This window comes from Erpetoichthys calabaricus, chromosome 5 (assembly GCF_900747795.2).
Source record: "Erpetoichthys calabaricus chromosome 5, fErpCal1.3, whole genome shotgun sequence".
NCBI classification, from domain to species: Eukaryota; Metazoa; Chordata; class Cladistia; order Polypteriformes; family Polypteridae; genus Erpetoichthys; species Erpetoichthys calabaricus.
Window position 1 is genome coordinate 133,124,108 of NC_041398.2, and position 26,521 is coordinate 133,150,628.

Genomic DNA, 26,521 nt, shown 5'->3' on the forward strand with positions numbered 1-26,521 from the left:
TTGCAAGCAGTGGAAATCAACAATATGGGCCTAGGAATCACAGTAAATATTTATCAGAATAGTGGATAACTGATAAAATCCTAGCTAAGTGATAATGATAAATATAGTAGTTGAAAAGAAAATTTTCTTTAGCTCCAGGAGACACAGGAGTACACTTACCTACAGGTCAGAAAGCTTGCAGTGTAACTGGGTGACTCATCAGACCCAGAAACAAGTCAGTGCCACAATGCAGTCTAGTAACAAAGATAATTAAGTGCCCCTTTAGGTATGACTGGGATTGGTACTTCAGCTCAGTCCTTAGCCACTACACAGTTAAAACCTTTTAGCTGGAATACCTTTGCTGGTTTTCATATATTAAACACAGAAATATTCTTACTTAATTTTTAGCCTACATAAACCTAGAGCACCTCACTGCTTATATGCCAGTGCTGTGGATTTTTTAAACACTTCTCGTGAACCTTACTTACTGGAATATTGAAATGTACACTTATTACTTTGTGTAAACTCACGGAAGCAAAAAACAGGTGTATGCATTTAATTGTAATACTGTGTGAAATGTATTATAGTCCATCCATTGTTAAACCTTCTTAATCCATTTCAGGGTCATGGTGGGACAGAGTTTATTCTGACAGGACCAGATGCAGGGCCGGCACTAAACCTGGATGGAGTAATGTCTATCATGAGAGAAAACTCACTCACACCAGGCCGATTTAAAGTCAGCAATATACCATCTCAATTAAACCAAAGTACCAAACTAGAGGATTCCATTATCTGTCTGCTCCACAAGGCTTATTCTCAGTTGGACAAAGCTGGCAGCAATGAGAGGATTATGTTTTTCAATTACTCCAGTGCCTTCAATGTCATCCTCTCATCTCTGTTAATGGGCAAATTCAGAGATATGCTGGTGGATGAGCCTATGTTGTCCTGGATAATGGACTATCTATCGGGCACACTGCAGTTTGTGAGACTCAAGGACTGTGTTTTTGATAGAGATGTGAACAACACTGGAGAACAACAAATGAACAGTCCTGACATCTTTTCCCTTCACTCTGTATACCTCCGAATATAAATAGAACACCAGGTTATATCACTTTCATGAAATTCATAGATGATTAGGCACTTGTGGGTTACATTGATAAAGGGGAAGAGACAGAATACAGGAATCAGGTGGAGAACTTTAATTCTTGGTGTAGAAAGTATTGTTTGCAACGTAACATCAGCAAAAGCAAGGAACTGGTTATTGACTACTGCCACTCCAAATGGCATGTCCAGTCACTATTCATGGAGTGGCTGTACTGTAGAGGTGGTGCACTCATACAAGTAATTGGGGGTCCACATCAGTTATAGGTTGGACTACTCTCATAACACAGAGGAACTATATAGGAAATGCAGGGCTATTTTTGTGCTCCTTTAATGACTGTGCTCCTTTAATGTGGGCAATGACTTCCTTCACATCTTCTACAGTTCTGTAATGGGCAGTGGAAATGTCTATGTTGTGATGTGCTGGGCTGGTAACATCAATTCAACAGAGGCCCATCACATCAAAAAAACAAATTAAAAGAGCAGACTCAGTTATGGGATGTATTCTGGATCCCCTGGTGGTAGTAGCAAAGGAGAGAATTAAAACCAAACTGAGTGCCATTATAAACAATGGTGCATATCATCTCTCTGAAATACAAACACGGAGTACTTTCAGCAAACATATTATTCAGCAGATGTGCATCAGGAAACGCTACTGGGGCTCCTTTAGATCAACAGCAATATTCCTGTATAATGCTTCACTGGGACTGTATCTGCCAAGTCAGGATTTTTCTCTTTTTCATTGTATTCCTTTTTAGCCTTTCTGGTGTGTGTTCACACCATAGGGTATGTAAATACATTAGATAGATAAACATATATACAAAGAGCTTCTGTAAAAAGCCAGATTTCTCCCTGGTGTCAAATAAAATTCAATCTATCTACACTGCTAATTAAACAATAATGGACCAAAAAGTAGCTGTTATATTTAAAGACAAAAGAGTCACAAGGTCACCAGGATGATAAAGAGAATTCCAAACAGAAAGTGAAGGGGCTGAGATTTGAACCCGGTTTCCTTGAGCTATGAAGCAGTAGCTCCAATCACTGCACAACTGAGCCACTCAGCTTACGGAACGTTATGTAAGCATTACTATACAATCATAACTAAGATTACAATAAAATGAAATCCAGTCAAATATGTGGTATACGGGGGCAAGGTTGCACACGTCCTTCTGTCACAACTCATGGCATTCTCTGAATTCGACCCCTGTACTGAAGGATTATCCACAGCAGTGCCTACACAAAACACAAGATGACCCAGTTTAGAGTAGCTAATTAAAACATTATACTGTTTGACTATAAAAGTAATTTCACGTTCTTAGAAAACGTCTGGAAACGTTCAAACTCCATAAAGAATGCACCATTACGAGAAAAATACACGGAGGTTCTGATGGTGGGTGGTGGCGAACCGGGAGCGTCAGCAACATATAGTACATGTTATGTCCACGTAATACATACTGTAGAGGTAGAATATTATTCTGGCCAGCAGAAAGAGCTGTGTATATGACCTCCTGAAGGCAGTAGGTAGGTGAGACACCGGTGAATAACCATCGGCAAGATTCTTTTCTGACTTCAGCAGCGATTGCAAGAAGTTGCAGCAGCAGGCGTGTGCACGTTGCATGCGTAAGGACGTCCGCACTCCCGCGGGATGTGTCTCGAGCGCCGCGTTCTCTGAAACTGGTAAATGACAGCTGCGGTTTGAAAGGTATAGTTTTATATAGATGCGGTGTTATCCCAAGTTCGGCAGTATTATTGTAACCTATTACATGATAGCTATTAGCGTTGAGTTGTCACTTTGAAAATACTACTGACAGAGTTTAGGTACAAATATCTGTCAAGCGAAAAGTCATGTTTAATTTAAGCTTTTTTTCGTCTTTCAGTTATTAAGTATTTGCGCAAGTTTTGGTTTACAGATCATAATTTATTTACGGGCGACTGGTGTTTCATCGTCAGATCTATTTTTGTATTATATTACGTATTTATTCATTTTATAATTTGTTCCTGCGCTGCAATTTTTGGTTAAAACTTTGCGCTTTTTTTTTTTTAGAAGGACGGGCGTTGCTAATGAAACCTGGACAAACAAAAGGCGGTGCACAGATTAACGTCGTGCAGGTGCGAGTGTATTAAAAAGAATACAGGATGGTCCCTGCACCCCAGCCCCCTGCTTTTAATACAGCAGGTCAACACAAGGAGTTTAGTGAAAAAGGACACATGTCACAAGCGCCATCTGAAGTGGAGAATGAAGTGGACATATTCCAGGCTGCGAAAACTGGGTAAGTTTAAGGATTTCTGCGTTGTTTAGGAGTAAGCCCTGCTCACAAACGGTATGCAGTGTTAAAAAGCCCCTGTTTAAACTTGCATGTTTAAGTATTAATAGGTTTTCTGAATGGGTTTTAAGTAGTTGTATCCTATTTAACCTCTATTAATGTTTAATTACCCATTTGTGGCATAAACTTAACCACATTCTCAAGGAGTTAACTATAATTAGTAAGTAATGCAAAAAATGAATGAAAATAATAATCAGTAACAATACAGCTGAAACAGAAGAAAAAGAAAACGAGCGTTTATTTTATCGGAAGTAAACGTTATGGATATTGTGATCCAGTCTAAGTATATTCTAACACCGAGACAATTTATCAGTTTAAGTAATTTCGCAGCACGATTAAGGAATATATCAAAATGTATCCGTTTCTTTTTAATTGTGTTAAAGATTAATTGTTGGAAGACTCTTTTCACTGCTTTAAGTTCAGTTCCATAACATTTACTTCAACATTTCTGTAATGATTTTTGCTTTATCAGTTGTTTCTAATTTATCTAAGATTCTTGAGTGTAGCAGTGTTTATTATTTGAATTCTATATACGTGCATATGAAAATCTAATACCATCTTTTATTAGCAGTTTGATACTTGGTGCAGCTAAATGAGTAGATCGATTTTTAATTTTTGGGACTTAACATTATGTTTTATCTATGGTGAAATTTAAATTAACATTTTCTACATTATTTAAAAACAAAATCAACTTTAGCAATTACGTTTCTTATTTATTTTTAGTAGTTGAGAAATTCACTTTTTTCATTGATTCAGTAATTGATATCTTGCATCTACTGTATAACTCTTGGTGAATTGTATGTACAATACAAAAAAGAAAATGATAAACTGCTGTTCAGTGTCAAAGTCAAATTCAAAGGGTTTTAAATCAATGAGTTTGGGAACTAGTGATAGGTTGTTACACTAAAAAGTTGATTATTGCAGGATGCAGTTCTGTGTTTAAAGTATGACATTTACTGGTTTAATCTTCTGTTATGCTTAATTTTTTATATATTTTACTAACACCCTACTAAACGTTCAAATCAGTTTGCTAACTTTGTTTTTGGTTTATTGCACTTAGGAATATCAAAGCATGTTGGAAAATAGTTGAAGCTCAGGGAACCACAGTTTTGAGACTGTTTGATGACAAAGGACACACTCCAGTTCATTGGGCAGCCCTCACTGGGTCTGTTGAACTCATCAAGTACTTCATAAACTGTAACGTTGATGTGAATCGCCAAAGTAATTCTGAATATTTGCAAAGACCCATCCACTGGGCAGCAGTGAATGGGCACATTTCTGTTGTGGATTTGTTGCATGAGGCTGGGGTATCCCTTGATGTGACAGATAAAAGGGGGTGTACTCCATTGATACTAGCTTCCCAATATGGACATACTGATCTTTGCTGCTATCTAATTGGAAAGGGAGCTCAGTTATACAGTTGTGACAATGAAGGTGACAATGCACTACACTGGGCAGCCTTTAAAGGTAAGTTGAAGTTATGACTATGTGGTTACTCTTGTAAGCTGTTCCAATAGTTTATTTCCATCATTGTCATTTTTTGTAGTTTAATTTAAAGGGTGGAGTGGTGGCTCTGAGGCTAAGGATCTGCGCTGGTATCCAGAAGGTTGCCGGTTTGAATCCCTGTCACTGCCAAAAAAGAGATCCTACTCTGCTGGGCCCTTCAGAAAGGTCCTTAACCTTCAATTGCTCCAGGGGCGCTGTACAATGGCTGACCCTGCGCTCTGACCCCAAGGGGTATGCAAAAACTAACAAATTCCTAATACAAGAAATTGTATAAGGTGAAATAAAAGAACAAAAAAAAAATTCTAAATATACTTAAGTCTCAGTGTTATTCCAGTTATGTTTTCTAAGTGCTTTAAGATTTCAGGTGAGATTGAATGTTGCTCTTCTCATTAAAATGTTGTGCAAATATTCTAGGATTTTTGTTTTTTGACCATTTTTGAATGTTTCATAACTTTTTCCTGTGGTTGATTAAAATACTATTGAAAAAGTGTGCTGTCCATTGGTGCAGGCAGTTATATTGACATTTTAAAATTCTTCTTTTGAGTTTGTATGTTTATGTATGTATATAATACATAAACCTTGGTATATTTTTATGTGTAGCTTTTTATTTGTTTAATATGGATTGTACATATGAGACTCTGTGAAGCGCCTTAAGCATAGGAAAGACGCTATATAAATGTATTATTATTATTATTACAACTGTTCTTTCTGCTAGTCAGTATAACATGGATGGAATCCAAGGTGAAAGACTCTGGGAAGCTGCAGTGGGTTGGCACCCTGCCCGGGATTGATTCCTGCCTTGTGCCCTGTGTTGGCTGGGATTGGCTCCAGCAGACCCCTGTGACCCTGTGTTCGGATTCAGCGGGTTGGAAAATGGATGGATGGATGGAAGACTCAGGGAAGAAAATAAATCTTTTTACAATCCCACTTTTCCATTACATACATGTATAGCCTATCCTGGTAGCAATGGGTGCAAGGCAAACAAAAACCCCATAAAGGATATGGTTGGTCCACCGGAGGACATGCTTGTTCACTTGCATGTATACCTGGTCAGTTATCCTGGGAGACTGGAGAATTCCAGTTTAAACCTAATATGTAAATCACTGGGATGTATAAGACAACTTGTATAACACACACAGACACTAGAGGAATATGCTCAGTATACACATAAAAAAGACTTGATTGAGAATAGAATGAAACTCATGGTTCTGTGAGATAATAATGCTAACCATCTTGCAACTGTACCATACTCAACGAAGCACATGCCTGCAAATGAAATTTTATTTATTGTTATTGAAAATATCCTGGTTAAGAGTGTTGCATAAATTACAATTGAGCAAATGACATGTTGTGATTGTAAGTGATGCATATTCCTTACAGTAATGAAGGGCAAATGTACAGATTGTACAGTGCATGACAGGAAAATAAAGTAAATGCATAGTCTCTCAAAAAATCTGGCAAATCTATTTACTGGTTGTCCTTCTTTCATCACTATGGGCATTCTATGCAATCAAAATTTATTGGTGAAGGCTTCTTACTGCAGAAAGTTGGTAACATACATTTAAAAGAGAGGTAACAGACCAGTTCTTGTCACAACAATGACTACAGGTTTCCTCCCTGCAAATTTCTTAATTGACAGTTGACTTTTGCTGCTAATGCAACTTGTTGTTGCTAATATTTAGTTAATCCAGTTGGTTAGATACAGCACCCCTATTTGTTTTAACTGTTGAGCAGCAGCAGCACTCATTGTCTTAACTGATTCTTTTTTAACCCAGCTGCCAGTTAACAGTGAAACTCTAATGGCAAGGGGTTGAGCAGCTAACTTTCTCCTGTGTGTGTTAATAATATCGTCCCTGCTAATAGATGTTAGAGCAAAGATAAGGAAGAAGTCGGAGAAGTACTCGTGTGCTATAGTCTTAAAAAAAAAAAAAACGTTCACGAAGTTCTCAGTAAATGAAACTCTAGAATAGTTTAAATATTCGACTGTTTCAAAATTGAAGTATTAAATTGAATAAAATATTTAATTAAAAGCGAAGAATTTGCTTCTAGTAAGTAATCCCTTATAGTAAAAACCTAAATCCATCATGCCCTTTTACAGTGCCCTTGAGTTTGATTCCTCAGGTTTGTACTACTATATCATAAAATATAGAATTTACAGTACATTTGGTCAAATGTGCTGTACTAAATTTAAATAATTATTAAGAATATATGTTAGACTACTTTTTAGTAATAAATAATATATATTAACAACCATACTGTAAGGAGCACATCTTTTCACTATAACCTTGCCTTTCTGGAGATTAGTAATTTAGTTTTCTTCAAAGGACAGGTAGGATAACACAAGACTAAAGTGGCAACATCAGTTCACAATAGACGGAAAGCTTCTGTTCCCTGCAGGGTGTAATTAGTTGTGAAGCAACCAAGAGTGCCAATTTTATTTGTATAACCCAACAATTTTGTGCAAGTAAGTTACATTCTTTTTATATTGTAATATTCTGCATAGAAAATATGATTTTTTTAAATATTCTTTCCTGTTGTAGACAGGATTAAAGTCATTAGAAAGTTATTCATCCATTTTCAAAAGTACAACTCATTCTTAGTTATGGGTTAGATACAGTACATCTAGCTAGTTTCACGTCCAGATATGGACACCAAAGCAGGTTATTTCTGGAAGCCCATATGATTGCATGCCTTTCCTGGAGTAAACCATCTACAACATAGGGAAAACATATACAGTATATTTAACAAAAATGGCATTGCCAAATTACTTAAGGTTTAAAATGTGGAAAAACAATATCCGTGGTCAAAGAACTAAAGCGGCATTATCCGTTTTTCAACAAGAGGTGTGTTTTTCTGTCTTAATAAGCTACATAGATATCTTTGTGTTTTTTTAAATACTTTTATTTGCTTCTATTGTTAATAGACTTCAGTTTTAGCAAAATCATTGTAAACCTAAGGTGTGAGTTTTGCTGCTGATACACTCAGTCATGAAAAATTATACAGGCAACAAATACAGGAAAGGGTATGGTCCAAAGAATCTTGGAGCCACTGCTTTTTAACATTGAGGACATATGGACATGAATGTAAACAGATCAATAGACATTCGGTTGGCAGGAAATGTATGAGCATCTACAGGGTAATATCATTTTCCATTACAATGTTATTATAGCCTCCCTAGAGATAGCACCACACAGAATATCCTACTTTAACCCATTAGGAAAAGTCCATCAGAATTTGAGCTAATGTTAACATGAATCAGAAACTATCACATAGTAAGCTTCAGGGAATGAATAAATATTTGAAATTATTATTTAGTTAATGAAATGGCTTTAATTTTTTCAGCTCTCATCTGTAATAAATTACCAGTTTGAGATGCATCACCTCTTACAATTAGAGTACTTTTAAAAGTTTCATATAATTAAAGTATAATGGAAAAACATTGGCAGTTCACTATGGTAGTCATCCATCTTATGAAGGTCATTTAAATCTGGAAATGCAGTTTTCCATCCATCCATTATCCAACCCGCTATATCCTAATTACAGGGTCACGGGGGTCTGCTGGAGCCAATCTCAGTTAACACAGGGCACAAGGCAGGAAACAAACCCCGGGCAGGGTGCCAGCCCACCGCAGGGTGTGCACACACACACACACACACCAACACACCAGGCACACACTAGGGACAATGTAGAATCGCCAGTACAGCTAACCTGCATGTCTTTGGACTGTGGGAGAAAACCGGAGTACCCGGAGGAAACCCACGCAGACACAGGGAGGACCTGGGAAGCAAACCCGGGTCTCCTAACTGCGAGGCAGCAGCACTACCCACTGCTCCACCTTATGCAGTTTTATTTCCACTAAATAATTTGCATGGTAACTAGGAGAGAGGAAAAAATAGTTATATTACCATATATAGATATATACATTGACTGTTATAACTGTCCTATTTCATGTAAAAGCCAAAAAGTGATCTTTTTTTCTTTTCCTCCACATACAAAATAGAGTTCCAGCATTGTCTTGAACAAGAAATGTGTGCTTTAACAAAAAAGTTGTCATTTGTTTTAGCCTTCAGATCAACAGTTTAGCTTATATAGTGAGGCACTGCAAATCACACACAAGCTAGTTAGTTGCCCATTTACCCAATGACATGCAAATGTAACTACATTATAATATCAGCTTTTAAAAGGCGTTAATTCAAAGGCTACATTTAGTTGGGATTGAGACAGTCTAGTCTACCACAAAGAAATTTCAGATCTGCCACCTATACTGCTGTTGCATTAATGGCAGGACAATTAAAGGCAGGCTCTGTGCGGTTTGCTTTAGGGCAATACTACTTTTCAGAGGCCTTGCCTTCAGCTAAGACCTTCTGCATATCTCGATAGCAGGGTGATACTAGGCCACACACAGATACTACATTCACAACTGTTCAGAGAAATGCTGGTGTACAGATATTGCCTTGACCTGACTTTAACATCAAAGAACACCTTTGGGATGACCTGGATTATAATATCTAGAGACACTGCTAGCAACATCATCAGCTTTTTTTTTTTGCAGGAGTGAGGTAATATCCCACAACTGCAGATTTGAAGGCCCTCTGGTTATTTATGCCAAAGGCATTAAGTGGTTCACACAGGGTACAAATGGACTGCAGGATAACTGTTATTTATTTTCATATTTGTTATTGCTTTCCTGTTTTTGTTGTTGTTTTTCTGTTCTCATTAGTTATTTTATTAACGAATATTGAAATTTCAGTCAATCAACAAGTGTTGAAATTTTTCCCTTATGCATATATTTTATATATGGTTTTTAAAAATTTCCTGCATTAAGATTACAAACTTTATAGCACATAATTTAAAGGAGACTAAAATAGTTTATGTTTAATAGAAAGTTATTTTAGTTGTATTTAAATTTAGGAGGGTATAACTTTTGAAAAATAAAACCGAGGTATTTAGAAGTATTTCAAATTAGGTCCTTCAGTTGGAAGGCAGATATAGTTGTTAAGTATTAAGGTAATAAATACTCTGTAGGAATAAAGTATACATTGCTGTAACATTTTAAAAATTTTCCTTTTTATATAAAGGAAATTAGAACTTTATTGTTTAAAGAGAACCTACTATCATAAAGTGGGGGGATGGGTGAAAATCCATGATGGCATATGATTGTAAACGATATTTTTAGGCAATGCAGTATAATCAACTTGGATGTGAATCTTTAATCCTCTGCTGTATTCCATAGGATGTTCTCTTTTTTCATACAGCAGATGGAATGTGAAATTTTGTGAGCTTGTTTTGTTTTAAGTAATATTTACATTGATAAAATATATTCAAGCATACTTCTATCTCTCTGAGTATATTTGAAAAATACTACAACTGTTATATGCTTTGTTATACTTTTCTTGGATGATAAAGTAATGTACTCTTGGTAATTACAGTAATGGGTTGCTGTGCAATTTTGAGAATTTTTCTGCATCACACTAAAGATATCTGTAATGTGTGTGTGTGTGTGTGTGTGTGTGTGTGTGTGTGTGTGTGCGCGAACCAGCCACCTTGGCTCAATGTCTGAGGCTTTGCCTCTGGCACTGACGTCCAAGGTTCGATCCCTGCAAGGGGAAGCTAAACTGCATACACCTGATGAACCCCAATGTATTTATATACAGTACTACTTTTAAATATTTTATGAAATTAAATTTTCATTCAAAGGTTTAACATTTCATATTACGTAGTTCATAAGCAATACATTTATTTTCTTGATTTATGCATACTGACATAGGTGCAGGAGAGTAGGAGGAAATGGGGTGGAGAGGAGGAGTTTATGGCAATCCTATAATAGAGAGAAGTTGTGATAGTAAAAAATTATGCTCTTTTTTCCATTTCATGTTTCTGAAAGAGGATTGAATCAATGTCATGTCATGTAAGTGCTAAATAAGTTATCTTTGAGTGACACAAAAACCAAAATAATTCTCTAGTACCTCTGTATTTAACTAGGCAGTCAGCCAGGTAGCTTGCAGTGCTGACTGCCCTAATATAACGACAAAATTCAATGAAACAGAAGTGTAATGATTATCCATACCCATTATTCCAGTTTGCAGTATCTTCTCAGTAATGCGCAGTGTCAGTTTTTAAGTGAAACAGCAGCTACAGAGATCTTTTTTTAGCATGCCAGGAGCAAAGGTGTAGGTAGAGCAGTGTTTTCCAACATTTATTCTGTGGTGGCATAAATTTTGTAACACAAAAAATTTCCTTGGCACACCACGATTCTACCAAACAGAAAAGGATCACGTCTCTTCGACATGCTAAACTGTCTGAAGGGGCGGGACAGGGAGTGCCAAAAAAAGCAACTTGGAGATTGCCATTTGCAGACACAGCACTTAGTGAACACTTTGGATGCATTTTCCTACTTCACCCTTTTTTCCTGCTCTCATGCAGCATACAGGCTCACTCTACCTCACTCTACTGACCCAGGGTCAGAGGCAGCTTGTATGCCCACTGTCCCTCAGCTGTGTGAGAGTTGCTGGCGAACATGCACCCTGGCCGATGAACCTCCAACATGTCTCCTGGTTGTTAAAGTGCACACTTAAGTGCTGTGTATGCAAAATGGCGACAACTGAACTGTTTTAATGTCATCTTCTCCTGTCCTCCTCAAACAAGTCTCTACCACCTGAGGAGCATGACTTTCTCAGGTCAGGGCCCAGGGGCACTACACTGCTATTTCCACAGCACATCAGCTGAAAATCACTTGTGTAGAGTATAATCTATCAAGTCATTGGTGGTGATGAACAACTGATGAGCAAATGAAGATAGTATTTGCAGGGTTTTAACACAAGTTTTAATGTGTGCCCATTCAAAATGTATTCTTTCAATTAAATCAGTTTTCAGCAATGCATTCAAAGTTTATAGCTGGTTCAATTGTTTATTTTTAACTTTGACACGTCTGTCTTTAATATGCTGTGCCAATTTGAGAATTAATACATTGGCCTTATTTTCATATTGCTGTCTTTTCAACTTGCCTTTTAGGAAGGCATTCAAATTCAGGTTGAACTTGCTCAAGTTGTATGATTCCACATTAATTTTGTGATTATGTATGTATTTACTTCATGATTCATGTATTAATTTTATGATTACAGTACATGGTTTAATGTTGGCTGTTATGTGTGTTTTTTTTTTTTTTTTTTTTTTACACCTGATGTAGGGCAACATTTTTTACAGAACGTATAGTATAGCTTTTTCAGATTAGTGGAAATGATGAATTTGTGTCAATGAACTTTAACTTGTGATCACACCTTATTTAATCTTTATCTTTTAAATGATGTTGAAATCAAGAAAACATTTTTGCTGAAGTGTTTTTTGCATTTGTAGGCAGTGCTAAAACTTTTATGGTATAATAGTATGGAAATCTTTTCACATCTGCAGAGTACACTGCTATAATCATTCTGACTGCTGTTTCAGAAGAGCATTTCATGATTGTAAACAAGGAATATAACCATAATGTCTCTGATTCTGCTCATTAATAACCTTTAAACTGATCAGGCAAAATTTTAAGTCTGAAATGTTTCAGCTGTAGTAGTGTGAATGGTAATATCAGTCATGATTGAAACTAGTGTATGTACTTCATTCATAAGCTGCGCTATAGAAGTAGTCATAAATATTAAAGAATGCTGAAGTTGTGCTTTCAGTAGATTATAACCGTTTTAGTGTGTAACAGTTACTTTAACACCATTCTTGCAGTAATCCAGAAAAATATTTGTGAGAAGTCATGCTTTGTAGTACTTTAACATTGTCATTTATTAAATTGTTAAATAGGTTTGTGAGGAAGTGTTATACACTGCACTTACTGCAAAATCAGGATAAGTCATTTAACAATGCACACTTTTAACAGAATTAAAAGTAAAAATGATGTAACTTGCAAAATTTTGATAGTCCGCTAACTTCATTTTTCAAACTGCAGAATAGCTTCATTACTACTCTTAGGTATACTATGTGTGGTCCTTTTACTTTCCCTTGTTCAAAATTTTTATAGCCTTCATTATTCATACAGCTTTCTAGGAAATTGACTATAAAATAATTTCTATTTAGACCACAATCCATTTAATACTGAGCATGGTGCACACCAATTTCCTCAGTGATAGCATCACGATGTATGTGTGTGGGTTTAATTTTTTTTTTCCTCTCCCTGTGTGAAAACTTTTTGAAACATTTTTTATTATTTTGATAATAAAATCTTCTCTTTTTTTGTCTTTAGACTGTCTATAATTATTTTATTCTGCCTCTTGGATCTCCTGTGAAAATATCTAAAGATAATCTACAATGTATAATGTTAAAGTTTTCTTTATGGTCTTTTCTTTCCCCTCAAAGGTTACTGTGAACTAACCCGTTTGCTGATCTACTCAGGATTCAGTCCACAGCAAGCTGACATTGTTGGACAGGTGAGTTCACTAGTGTTACTTTACGTCCAGATTCTTTGCTTTAATAGAAGCACTGCAGTTTCAGGCAGTATGTTGCAACTATTCATTTCTAGATGTAGATTAACCAGTAGAAATGGCAGCCACAACCCACCATACAATGTGGTGTGACATATCACTCATTCCACATAGAACAGGAGGTGCTGTTTGAAATCGTCATCCATAACTAGCACAGCAGAACGAAAGAAACTGCATCATATACATAGCCAAAAATGTTTATATTTTTGCTCAATCAGTTAAATACTGAATGTGCCTTTTTGTTGTATTTTCAGCCAAATTTTCTAATACATTCCAAGACTTAAAATCATGTAGTAAATTCGATACTCTAGTAATTTTTGGAATTTTATGTGAATAGTTTATGTTCTTGAAGTTAAGTTTATGCTTTTTGGAATTGTCATAAAGCTGAAAGTACAAAAAATATGCTAATCATCTGAAATTCTAATGAATAAAGTTTCAAAATATTTTTTGTGTTCTGCTTTCCTGGAAAGTTTTATCTAGCAATAGTTGCTTCATATCAGTCTAAAACTGTGTTTATGCTCCTATATTAACTTGTACAGCTACTTTTCCAATTTGCAAGGCAAATACTATGCTGTTTTGGTGAGGAGTAATTACTCTGAGTATATTTAACTGTTTGTGAAGTTTTCAGTTAAAACCTTGGAATAGAAATCCATGAGTGAATGAGTCTTCCTAATTTTCAACCATTTATAAAAGCTATTTGTTTAAATAGTTGGTTGGAGGGCCTCTGCTTACTTAAGCAGTGAGCCTACCGTATATATTTTTATAATTGGTGACAAAAGCATAATAAACAAAGAAACCCCACACAGACATTCTCACACACACTACAAGAAAGTGTAAACTTTACAAAGAAAATGTCCCACACTTCAATTTGAGAGAGTTCTAGATCTAACCACAGCACCACCACCTCTTTATGTATTTGTGTAATAAAATAGCCCGAATTTAACATACTGTATTTAGAATTGTAAGCCATTTTCCAGAGGTATGTATCAGTCTCATCAATGAAAAAGCTGTTATACAGAGTTATTCCTGAAAGAGAAACCTTCTGCAAATGGGGCACCTTAGAATAAGGGTTAATGAAATAATATACTATCTGTTGATAGGAGGTCAAAACTCCTATAGCTTTTTTTTACACTGTTGTTTAATAACTTTGCAGTTTATTTAATCATGTTTGCATCATTCCTAAAGTTGCCTGAAAGGAACTTATTTTGGCTTTTGTGTATAGATAGATAGATAGATAGATACTTTATTAATCCCAATGGGAAGTTCAGACCATAGAGAAAAGGAATGGCGTCATGTGCTTAAATGTTGACTAGCATGTTGCATGCAATTTTGAACAGGGACTGTGCTATGGAAAACAAATAAATAATAAATGTTGGAAATTGTCAAGGGCAAAGGGCAAACATTCTTCCAGATTAAACAGTTTTTCCTTTTACAACGCAAGCATTGGTGGGGCGGTAATTAGGGATGGGAATCAAAAACCGGTTCTTGTTGAGAACCGGTTCCCACTGTTTCAATTCCTTGGAATTGTTTGCCATTTTTGCAAACGATTCCCCTATCGATTCCAGTCGCCTCGAATGACGTCACTGCATTGCGTAGCGTCATTTACCCAGCAGGAAACATGGCGCCTAAGCGGCACAAATGCACAAAAGTTTGGTTATACTTTACGAGAAAGGATGACAACAGGGCAACTTGCAATACTTGCAAAGTAGATATTTCATCAAAGGGAGGAAACACTACGAATATGCAAAAGCATTTGCACACAAAACACGCGATAACCTTAAATGAATGTTGTGTTTTTGATCCGCTCCGGACTAGTGAAACTCAACCCAGCAGCAGCGGTAACGTTTGTAGGTCCTCTCCAGTTAATACGGCAGGTAACTAATCAACTGACATTGCATATTATGTTAGCGCGATTTGCCTTATTGCAAACCTGCTATTACTGTGCATTGCATTTAGATGACCATGACGAGAGAGACAGACAGAGTCTGGCTGTCTCAGATGCTGGCAGTTCTCGCTGCAGTCTACCAGTAGCTTCTCCTTTCACAGAGGCGGGGAAAAGTAAAATGACACAGGCCAGGATAGACGAATGTCACCGAGCAGTGACTAAGTTTGTGGTAAAAGGCTTGCACCCATTTGCCACAGTAGATGCCCCCGATTTTCGGTAAGTGAATGTGTTTAATTGTAAGCTAAGTCAGGGAATGTCAAATTTGCGTGTTCTCCTCTTACCAGATGTTTCATCCGTTTCCATTTCTGAGCTGAAACATGTGTTGAAGGCAGCCGTCACTGCAGATGGATGGGCAAGTTTTAGTCGAGATCATTACCTCACAGTAACGCTGCATTATGTCAGGAATGGCCAGGCTCAAGAAAAAGTCCTCAAAACCAAACCAGTGTACCAGGCACAGACAGGGACAGCTGTAGCAGAGGAGACTGATGAGATCTTGGAGGAGTATGGTATCAAAGACAAGGTTGTGGCAGCCACTGTTGATAATGCGGCCAACATGGATGTAGCTGTCAAAATAGTTGATGGTTGCAGAATTGCACAGTGCACAGTTCCATTGGACTTGAGTTGATTGTATTTGTTGCTGGCTGATGTAGTTTTATTTTTGAGTGCTCAGCTCATATATACTTTTAAAAAGGAGAGTGTAAATGTTACTGGACATTCTTGTGTAATTGCCACAGAATAATTTATGTTATACTTTGTTATTGCTACAGAAGAATATTTATTTTATTATTATTTTACATTTACACATTTTTTTCTGGGGACCCCATCGAGGAGCCATAGGCTGTGGATCTCTTAAGATCTCACTGTTGGGTTTGTAAGGTCATGCTACTCCTAAATTTCTATCTTGTTCAAAGATAAGATATAAAACAAAGTTCTAAGTTAATCGACCTGTGTGTTCTCCTTTTTTAAAAATAAGAATCGATAGGAGAATCGATAAAGAATCGAATTGTTAAACAGAATCGAAAATGGAATCGGAATCGTGAAAATCTTATCAATTCCCATCCCTAGCGGTAATAAAAACACTCTTGGAGTTACACATACTATTAGTAAGAATTAAATATGTACAAATATTAATATGTCAGTATTGCAAACTTTTTTTTTTTGTTACATTACTTCACAACCCAGATTGAGTTATTTCACAAATGTGTTGCATCTTTGCTACTGGTAACATCTTCTATGTGTGTACCTTTTCTTTCTTTCTTTCTTTCTTTCTTTCTTTCTTTCTTTCTTTTGCTGCTTCTTATTTTTCATCTAGGTATAAGTAGAAAGATTCAGCAAGGACTATATGTTTTATACATATTTTATTATGAAGTCAGATTTAATTTGTGGTAACAGTGTGTTTATGTGAGTTGAATGAGTGTCCCTGTATTCAGTGATACACTGGTCAAACTCTCCAGGTTTGACTCCTGTTCTGCACCTAATGCTAACAGCCTGGCCTCTGTATATTTTCTGATGGCATGACATGCATATGTACTTCAGCCATATTGGCATTAGGGATGTCAAAAGAACCGATACTTGAGTTGATACCAAAAGTCTGAAAACCTAGTGAACCTATGTTTTTTTTTTTTTTTTTTTTTTTTTTTTAAAACAGCTATACAGTGTTGGTAGTGAAACTCTGTACTGTATTGTACTCGTGTAACTGCAAATAGGCAAAAGGTAACCATAAGCAAAAGTTACTTATGAAAATGGCTAACAGTGGAGATGCTACAGCACTGCATTAACAAAAACATCAGAAATCAAGTCTGGAAATACTTTTAACATTTATTCTCTCTTTGTACTGAGCACATCTAGAGATATCTGTCTAGGTATTCATCTATTTTCTAACCACCCAATATAGTTCTGGGTCACAGGGTGGAACTTCACATACATCCACATTTACACATTTAGTACTAATTTAGGGTCATCAGATAATCTAAGCTGCATGTTTTTTGGAAAGTGAGTGGAAATGATGCACTGTATATGGCACTAGCAGTTTTAACAAGTATTAATCAAGTCACTTTCACATAAAGTGGCTATCTCCTTACTTTTGAGTTGTCTGCACTAGCAAAAAAATGTTAAAACCAGAATTACATTTATTTACTGTTTCAGTGCTTCAAAGCACAACGTACATCTCCATGTTAAAACATGAACTGCGTTAAGAGAAGCACAAAATCTTGTAGACACACAGTTAACAGGACTACCAAAACTAAATATTTCTTTGCTGAATAAAAATTTCCAAGTGCTAAATTTGTGTCATTCTTTTGGTTTTTAAAGCCAAACTAATGTTTATTACTATAATAGCTGAACAGTAATGAATGTAGTATATGCAGATGTGTCATATATTTAAACAGTACATTGTTGAATGTGATGTAATTTCTGAATGGCATGTAGTTGACTACAGGTAATGTCAACCCAGTTAAATTTTCTAATTCAGGATTAGTATACAGACCTAAGCAACAACAAAGTCTGATGACCTGTATAAGACATCTTGAAATCAATACAACAAAAGCTGTTTTAAGGAGTTCTGAAATAATGTATTAATGTACAAATGACCAGTTTGAATTCACACAGGAAGCCTTAAAGTGTGGACAAATGCAAAAAAGGAGTCATCCTCTATAATGCTTTTAATTGGCTAATAATGCAAGCATAAATGTTACAATAGAAAATGTAACAAACATAACAGAGTGATTCTGTGACAAATCAGAATTCACAAGCTCATTGTTACAGAACTTTAAAAAGTTTATAGTAGCTGCTGCTTTCATTTCATATAACGTTATGGGCTTCTCTCTGAGGCATTATTGTGTAGGGGCTAGTAGTGATACCTCATGGATCCAGTATCCTGGAGTTCAGTCCTGCATCTGACCAAAATCTTTTAAATTTGTTTAATTGCAGCTCTAAATGGACTCCTTGTGGGTGTGTACTCGAGTTCTCAATTAAGTGTCATCCCTTCAGGATTAAATTCCTACCTTGCACCCTTTGCTGCTATAAAGGGCATTGGCAAACACACACACACTCTTAATGTTGTGTGTGCTAAAGAGCTAAAAAATCTTTGGAGAGAAGAAGAGGAAAATATGTTTGTGGTGTCATACATTATATGAAGTGGTGGTTCTAGGTTAGTCATATTCACTTTGCAGTGTCACTAAAAACACTTCACAATGCAAGTTTCTTTGTCACTACTATTTACAGATCATTTAACAGTTCAAAAATATCTTCACATAGTTTATGGTTAATATGTGCAACTTACATATATGCTGAACAGTTATGATTGCCAGCTATAAAACCAGGCAGTGACAACCTGCTGTATATCAAACCTCTAAGAAAGGAAAACCTAGGGAGAAATGACTTTTATATTCTTACTGACACATGCTAGCTTAAACTAATCTAAACTTTCATGAATGTGTCTTCAGGTTGCCACAGCTGTCCACTTTTTATACACGCTCAGTAGCTCTACCTTTCTCTCCCTCCTGTCCCCATAATCTTCTGCATGGAGCCTGCAGCTAGAGATTGGCATTGTACTGTTGTGTGTGTGTGTTTTTTTTTTTTTTACTGTGGTTCCTGCTTTTGGCTGCACCTGACAATGTTCCATCTCATTTCCTACTGCTTTTTCCTTCTCCCACAAAAGTTCCAACTGTCTGCTATACACAGACTTGCAACCATGTCCACTTAAGAGATCATTTTTCTCATGTAAGAAAAATTTAGGCATATCTTTAAAAGAAACAACAGATCAGCTTTTTGCTTGATTTGAATAAAGAAAGTGTTTCTTTATGATTGCAGTATTCTCTTTGAACGCACATCCCAGCAATGAGTTGTGTTTATCCTCAATACAGTAGGACTACTCTGTTACAACTTTAAAGCAAGTAATGTAGCCATATTTTCACCTAACTCTGACAACAGCATGGTGAATTTGTTAATGTGCAATATTTTTTTAAACACTTTCACCAGAATGACATATTATCAAATCCAACAAATTTAATTTATACTTATAGGACAAAGCCCATCTTGGCAGCATGTGGCACAACTTTAAAAACTTTATCGATCTGTCCACTGCTATAGATATTATTTCATCATACTGCACACTTGAAAATGAATGAGATGCAGCTGTATATTCACTGGAAGGTTTTGAAGTGCAAGTGCAGAGATTTGCTCTTGATTACTTTACCAAAGTAAAAAAATAACATTGTTACTGTTGTGTTTGGTTGTACTGCTGTGAAAGGATTTAACAGCATTCAGAAATCAATGTACACACTGCTCATGGCAGGCTGCTTCTCCGACAAACTAGCATGTAATAATTAGGGCACCTGCTAATAATCACATTGATAGTATTCATGGCAGTGATACTTGCAGTGAGTGTGCTTTTTTGCTTAGCCAAAGGTGATCCCCATTGTAATAGACATCAGTCTACAATGCTGCACACTTCAAGAAATTACATCACTGCTGAGGTTATTTCTACCACATAAACATTGGAATGCACAGATGGCAATTTACAGTCTGTCTTGTGAGTGCAGCTAAGGGTAGACTCTGGATAGGTAGCAGCTATCTGGTATGATGTCCAGGATAGGTGGGGATCACCTGAGAGGGCATAATGAGGTGGTTGTTGACCCACTGCCAAGGAATAGATTGTAATAGGTACTGTATCCATTGCTGCTTGTATAGCAACCTGGTGCAGTGCAATAAAGGAGCGGAATGTGTGCCACACTGTGCTGTACTTTACCTGATGATTAGGGGTAAGGGAATTTTAATCCATAATTTTCTGATTTGTTTTAAAAGATTTACTTGTAGCCCCTCAGTCATTAAGGTACTCTTCGAAAATATTTTTGTATCATGGCTATCAGATCCTCTTTATCTTTGTAGCTTAGCTCTTTAGCTTTGTAGCTTTAGCAGAAACACTGTATATACGAAATTTGTATCCACTCATTGTTTTGTATTTTACTTTAAACAGGAATGATTATCCTGAAATTGTTAGTCTTGCTTTATAACGGTTGTAATTTAATGTTGATTTGTAAATATGAAGTGAAACATGTAAGCTCTTATGATGGTTTTAAACTGAAACCTATGATCTGTGGAGCATATGCCAATATTACATAATAATATAAAGTTGTTCAGAATAAAAATTAACATGCATATACATATAATTGTTCTTGGCATTTGTTTCAGCTGTCCAGATGTCCTTGTGCTTATTATATTGGATTGTTTTTTGTTATTTTTTAAGTTAACATGGCAGTTTTTTTTATTTTTACAAATAACAGGATTGTTCTTTTTATTAAATATAATTTTACAGTGCATAAAACTAATGAAAACATTAACAGTTGGCTCTTCTTTGTAAACTGAGATGCGGAAGCAGCAAGAGTATCTTTGACAAGTTATGAGCTAAATAAAGAAAGTCAGGATTTTGTCCTTGGTCTCCTCTTACAGCAAAGTTGGCATTGTATTTGCTGTTGTCAGCTGATTTTCTGAGGGTGGGCAGTTCAAGGACTACTTTGTGTCCATTTTCTTTTTGTGCAAGTTTTGCATTATTTTTTTCATGTTTTAAAATTGAAATTATGCCTGATGTCACAGTTTATAAATACACTAGCCAAGATTCAGGAATGTGGGGAAACTTTGGATTTTAATTATCCATAGATTACAATTAAAACTGACGTTTTTGTATTCATTAGTAAGAAATATTTACTGCAAGCACAATTCCCCAACAAACACACACTCTAGGGTAAAAGGTTTGGAAATTAGAGTATAAGAAGTATTAATAAGGTATAAAATTTTACTTTTTAATGTGGATTGTGGAGTAAAAAATTTTATAATAAGTAATAATATGTTCATTTTTGTGTTTTTACTATTAAGAGCCATTAGGTTTCAATGCATATAATTATTATATCTTCAATTTCCAGCGAGAGAGAGAAGTTTGTCTAATTCTTGTCTAATCTTGTCTTATTCCATGAGAGGGATATATTTATATTCTTCTTTAATTCCATAAAAATAGCTGATTAAATGTTCACAACTGCATGTACAATTGTGAAAGTAGCTGCTTCTGAATCATTTCCTCCAGGAGGAGATAGCAACCTTATTTTTGCACGCCATATCATCTCTGGAGACTATGCTGTATACATTTACAGGAAACGGCAGGTATCCTCTAGGACATTTAGGATTCCTTGGAGAAAGGGAAGAAAATCACAGAGTAAATGCAGCATTATACAAGTTATGATAATGCTAATACGAAACATGAAGTAGTATTACAGTGATCAGTGTATGCTATTTTTGGGTTTAAACTCTATTGTCTAGTCTTATATACAGAATGTAGAACTCTAATGTGCTTTGAATTACAGAACTAGGCTATAAGTCATCCAATCTATCCTTTTCTGAAGTGATTCATTCAAATATTGATTAGGCAGAACATTAATCATTTCAGTATCAGACACCAGTCAGGTACAAACTACACTGGGACCAAGTCTAAACAACTATCTCTAATTCATATGTGTTAACATTAAAGTATACATTTCATGTGGATTTTTGTGTCGAGTAAAAAGGTCTAATTTTAGGAGCAAATATTCAAGACATTATAAAAAAAACAACCTATTGTGACTAAACAGAAATGTTCATGAAGTGGAACTGTTGGTTGCTGAACATGATGCAAGTTTCAGATAAGTTATACTTTTGAAAAGTGTTTGGACATTGAACTGTAAATGGGACTTTTCCTTTGTATCTTTGAAGAAATTTTATCCCTGGAAAAATAAACTAAATGATTATTCCTTTTAAACCCATCTCTATCCTGGCCCTTTTATTTGCTGCATACACTTTTGATCAGTTAATGGTTGAAAATATCCTTGTGTCATACTGATTTAATTTTCTGTCCTGACTATAATGGTTCTGATGATCATATTGTATAGTCTGATATGTTTTGAATAGCTTCATATCCCTCTATTATAATAACAAAAATCCTTGGAGGAAAAGACTAGGGAGACGAGACATGATCTTCATGGATGATACTTAAAAGACCCGCGAGACAAAAGAGATTGACCATGGAGCGTTTCGCGGGGACCTTAAACATGAGACTTTGTGCCAAGAGATTGACCCAGGACCGTCTTGTGGGGACGTAGAACATGAGATTCTTGCAAGACATGCCCTAGTTACAACCAATATCAAATAAGACCATGGGAAGCAAAACACTCAGTCGTGTAAAGGCTTTTAGCAGACACAGATCCAGGGCTCTCAGCGCATATAAAGCGTATAAGGACAATAAGTTATAGATGAAATGTCGACGACTAAGCAAAGAAGAAAGAGCAGAACAGAGAAAAGAGACCCAAAAGTGTTGGAGAGAAAAAAATGCAAAAAAGAAAAAGAATAATCAAGGTGCAAATTCAGAAAATAAGGAAAGTAATAATCGGCCTTGAACAAGTGGAATTGAAAAAAAGCAGGTCCAATCAGGCTCAGAAATAAAAGACAAAGTAGAACTTTCAAAGTAGATGTTCAAAAATGTTGGCGCGATACACATGCAGAGCAGGTTAGAGATTATGAAAGCAGTGTAATTCGAAAGGCTCAAAAAAACCGTTGGCGTGATACAAATGTAGAGAAAGTTAAAGATTATGAAAGAAGGAAAATTAGAAAGTATCAAAAAAAAAAGATAGTAAAGAGCACAGTACTGCAAACAAATGGAAATTATTACTCAAAAAAGAGGAGAATAATCACCATAGACCAGGTGTAATTGGAAAAAAAAGCAGGACAAAATGAGGTCAGAAAAAAAAAAAACAGAGTAGAAAACAAAATAAAATGTAATAAAGAGGTTAAAAAACAAGGGGGGCAAACACATGCAGAGCAGGTTAGAGATAATGAGAACAGTGGAATTCAAAAGACTCAGAAAAAACGTAGGCACGATACACATGCAGAGCAAGATACAGAATATAAAAGCAGAAAAAAACGAAAGTGTCAAAAAAAAAGAAAGTAAAGATTGCATTTGCGCAAACAAACAGAAATTATTACTCAGAGAAATAACAGAAAGGCGAATAGAGATCGAATATATGGACATAGGTGATATGTCAGAAGTATGCAAATATTATAAGGCTTTGAAGTTTAAGTCCGAGACTTGTAGATCGTCTAATTCATGTTGCCACTGGGGAAAAGTAGTGTTTATACACAATGAGGAGGCGTATCCAAGAGAATTAAGATTTGATGTTTGGGGAAAGTGAAATCCACAAACACTACAGGCAAAGTATCCGAGTCTATAATAATCTTTTTGCATTCACATCATTCAATGCTCAAAACGTAGATTTACACAAGAATGGACCATACGCTATGAGAATCTGTGGTCCAGCAACAATTAAAGCAATGACAAGTTTAATTTCGAAGATACCACAATTCGGTCAGGTGTATATTTATGATCACGGAGAAGCGATGCAACATAGAATCGAAAGAGTTAAACGATTGGACATATTAGAAATTATACAGCCAATAATGGATACAAATCCATACGTCCAAGAGTTTCACACTTTACAGAAAATGTATCTGCAAAACACGGACAAAGAAGTTTTCTTGGATTTCTATATGAATCCGAAAGACCACGCATGCATATATAATAAACCAACATGTGACGAATTATCAGCGATAATAGTTTAGAAAGACGGAAATATCAAAAACAGAGTAGATATTCTTGTTTATCCAAAAGCAAAACTTGCATCGACATTTCTGTCTAATAATTCAGCACATTATGATCCATTACTCTTTCCTTTGCTTTACCCAGATGGAGAAACGGAATGGTCATGCAATATGAAACACACGAATTCAGAATAACAAATAACACCAACACAATTTTTCGGGGCAAAATTAGCGATACGTCCCAATATATTTAACCCACTTCTGTCATCTCAACGTCTAACGCAACATTACATTATTAATGCGTAGCTAAAAGCCGAAGCTAATTGTCTTTTCTTTATTAAATCGAATCAGGCAAATTTAAATATATATTGGATTAGGTGTATAGTATGTTCTGTAGTATGGATGATTTTATTTTGCTTACTTACTGTGGCAGTCTGGCTTGGGGTGATAACTCTCGGAACAATATTCTTTTGCCATCAAGTGAAATAAAATAACATCATGCTGCAAAAAAAAAAAAAAAGTCTTTGTTCTCTGCTACTTACTGTAACTTTAAGGTAACTCATTAATATTTGTGAGTGGGGCAAAGCCTCCAATAAATAATACAATGGCAATTATAAAGCCATTAAGCCAGTTTTACAACAATCTGAAACTGATACATCGATTTGAGTAATAGTGATAACAATATCAATCAGACATTGACATGGAAAGTAAAACTGATGTATGATACAGCACTGTATGACTGAACCACCAATATGCTCAGTGAATTTTGTCTTGTGAGCCTTCATTGTGATGCAACAGTGGCTGCATGACAAAACTGTAAAATAATTGCAGAATAATTAATTAAATAATTATTAAATTGCATAATTGAAGAATGTGGCTGGACCTGGCCAAACTACAAGATCAGGCTGTTTCTAATGAGTCAGCATACAGTTTGTGTGAGGATCTTACAGATATGGGTGTGACTGCTGATCCTAAAGTGATGTGGGTGACATTCTGTGACAAGACCCTGAAGGTTGCTGAGGGTTGTATTGGTGTTGCTGGTGTTCCCAGAAAGAGGTATTTCATCTCTCAGGCACCATGGATATTATCGAGAGGAGTTGCAGCGCACGGCTTGGTGGCAAATCCAGTCTGTACCTGCAACTGAGAAGCACAGTTGTGTTGGCTCTGTGCACAGCTAAGGAGGCGTTTGTTAGCGGAATCAATGAGCATGTGACACACCATCTATGGTCTAGTAACCCACGCCCTGCTTACAAAGGAATCAAAGCACTACACAGATCTGAATCTGTTCCTCAGAGAGTCTCAGTCAGGACGGGTGATGGAACGGTTCGTATGGATGACCCTGCAATTGTGACCCGTTGGGCTGGCAGCTGTTCAAAGCTGATCTTTCGGCTAGGACATTGGATGTCTCTTGGCCCACAGTTCTTGAGGCTGATCTTCCAATTAGCCATGAACGACCCAATCTCACTGAGATTGCACAGGTAGTGAAAACCATGGTGGGGGGATAACACTGCTCTCAGTGCCAGGTATGGTCCTTGCTAGGATCATCCTCAATAGGATCCGTGATCACTTGCTCACTTACCAGTGACGGAAGCAGTATGGTTTTACACCTAAGAAGTCTACCATTGACCGCATCCTGGCACTGAGGGTTCTCATAAACTGCAAACGTGAATATTGACAGAGTTTCTTTGTACCCTTTTTGAATTTTCATAAGCATTCGACTTAGTTGATCAAGCTGCCCTGTGGGACATCCTTAGACTTTGTGGGATCCCCTCAAATTTATTGGTGAAGAAAGATTCCCTGATCTTGACTTTGACGACGATGCTGTGATCTTCACAGAGTCAATAGAGAATTTGATCGGGGCTCTTGAGAGACTGAGCAAAGAGTCTGAGTGTCTGAGCTGGCGAGTGTCCTGGATCCAAGATCCAGGACTTTAATGATCTCTTGGGCACAGCCATCAGCAGTGTGTCTGTGTGGGAAAACAGTGTCGACATTGTCAAGAGATTAACTTACTTTGGCAACAACATTCATATCTCTAGTGACTCTTCCTATGAAGTCAGTAGACCAATTGGAAGAGCATGGGGGTCAGGAGGTCTCTGGAAAGGCATGTGTTGTTCTCCCAAAAGCTTTGCAAAAGGTCAAAGGTCCAAGTCTTTAGAGTCCTGGTGCTTCCTGTTTTGCTATATGGTTGCAAGACATGGACTCTATGCAGTGACCTGAGAAGAAGACTGCACTCCTTCGGTACTATGGTGTGATTCCCCAAGGGTTATCCAGCTCGCAGGATCCTCATTGTTGAGGATCTGAGTGGCTGGACCAGGCCAAAGGTATGCCCAGGTAACACCTGGGTGCCACAGATAGATTTTCATTTCCAGGGGGTGGGACTGGGTGTCTGCCTGGGGGGTTGCCAACCGGGATCCCAAGCTGTTTCATCGTATGGTGTGTGAAGCAACTTGCTGCACCAGTTCTTGCTCCCCAACCTGACCTGACCTGTTCTCATGGTAGTTTTGGTACAAGACACTGGTTCTCCGATTATTTATCTGCTTTTCCCTTAAGGACTTTTTCTCCATTTCCTCACAATT

General features: G+C 36.6%; 1 protein-coding gene across 1 annotated transcript in view; it reads left to right on the forward strand.

Annotated features, from left to right (window-relative positions):
• Positions 1 to 2,393: 2,393 nt before the first annotated feature.
• LOC114652791 (uncharacterized) overlaps positions 2,394 to 26,521 on the forward strand; it is a 57,921-nt gene continuing 33,793 nt past the window's right edge. Inside the window, exons 1-4 of the mRNA XM_051928546.1 lie at positions 2,394 to 2,782; positions 3,125 to 3,350; positions 4,465 to 4,871; positions 13,260 to 13,330. Of these exons, the coding sequence (XP_051784506.1) occupies positions 3,217 to 3,350; positions 4,465 to 4,871; positions 13,260 to 13,330 (612 nt within the window). The 5' untranslated portion in view covers positions 2,394 to 2,782; positions 3,125 to 3,216. The remainder of the gene's footprint in view (positions 2,783 to 3,124; positions 3,351 to 4,464; positions 4,872 to 13,259; positions 13,331 to 26,521) is intronic.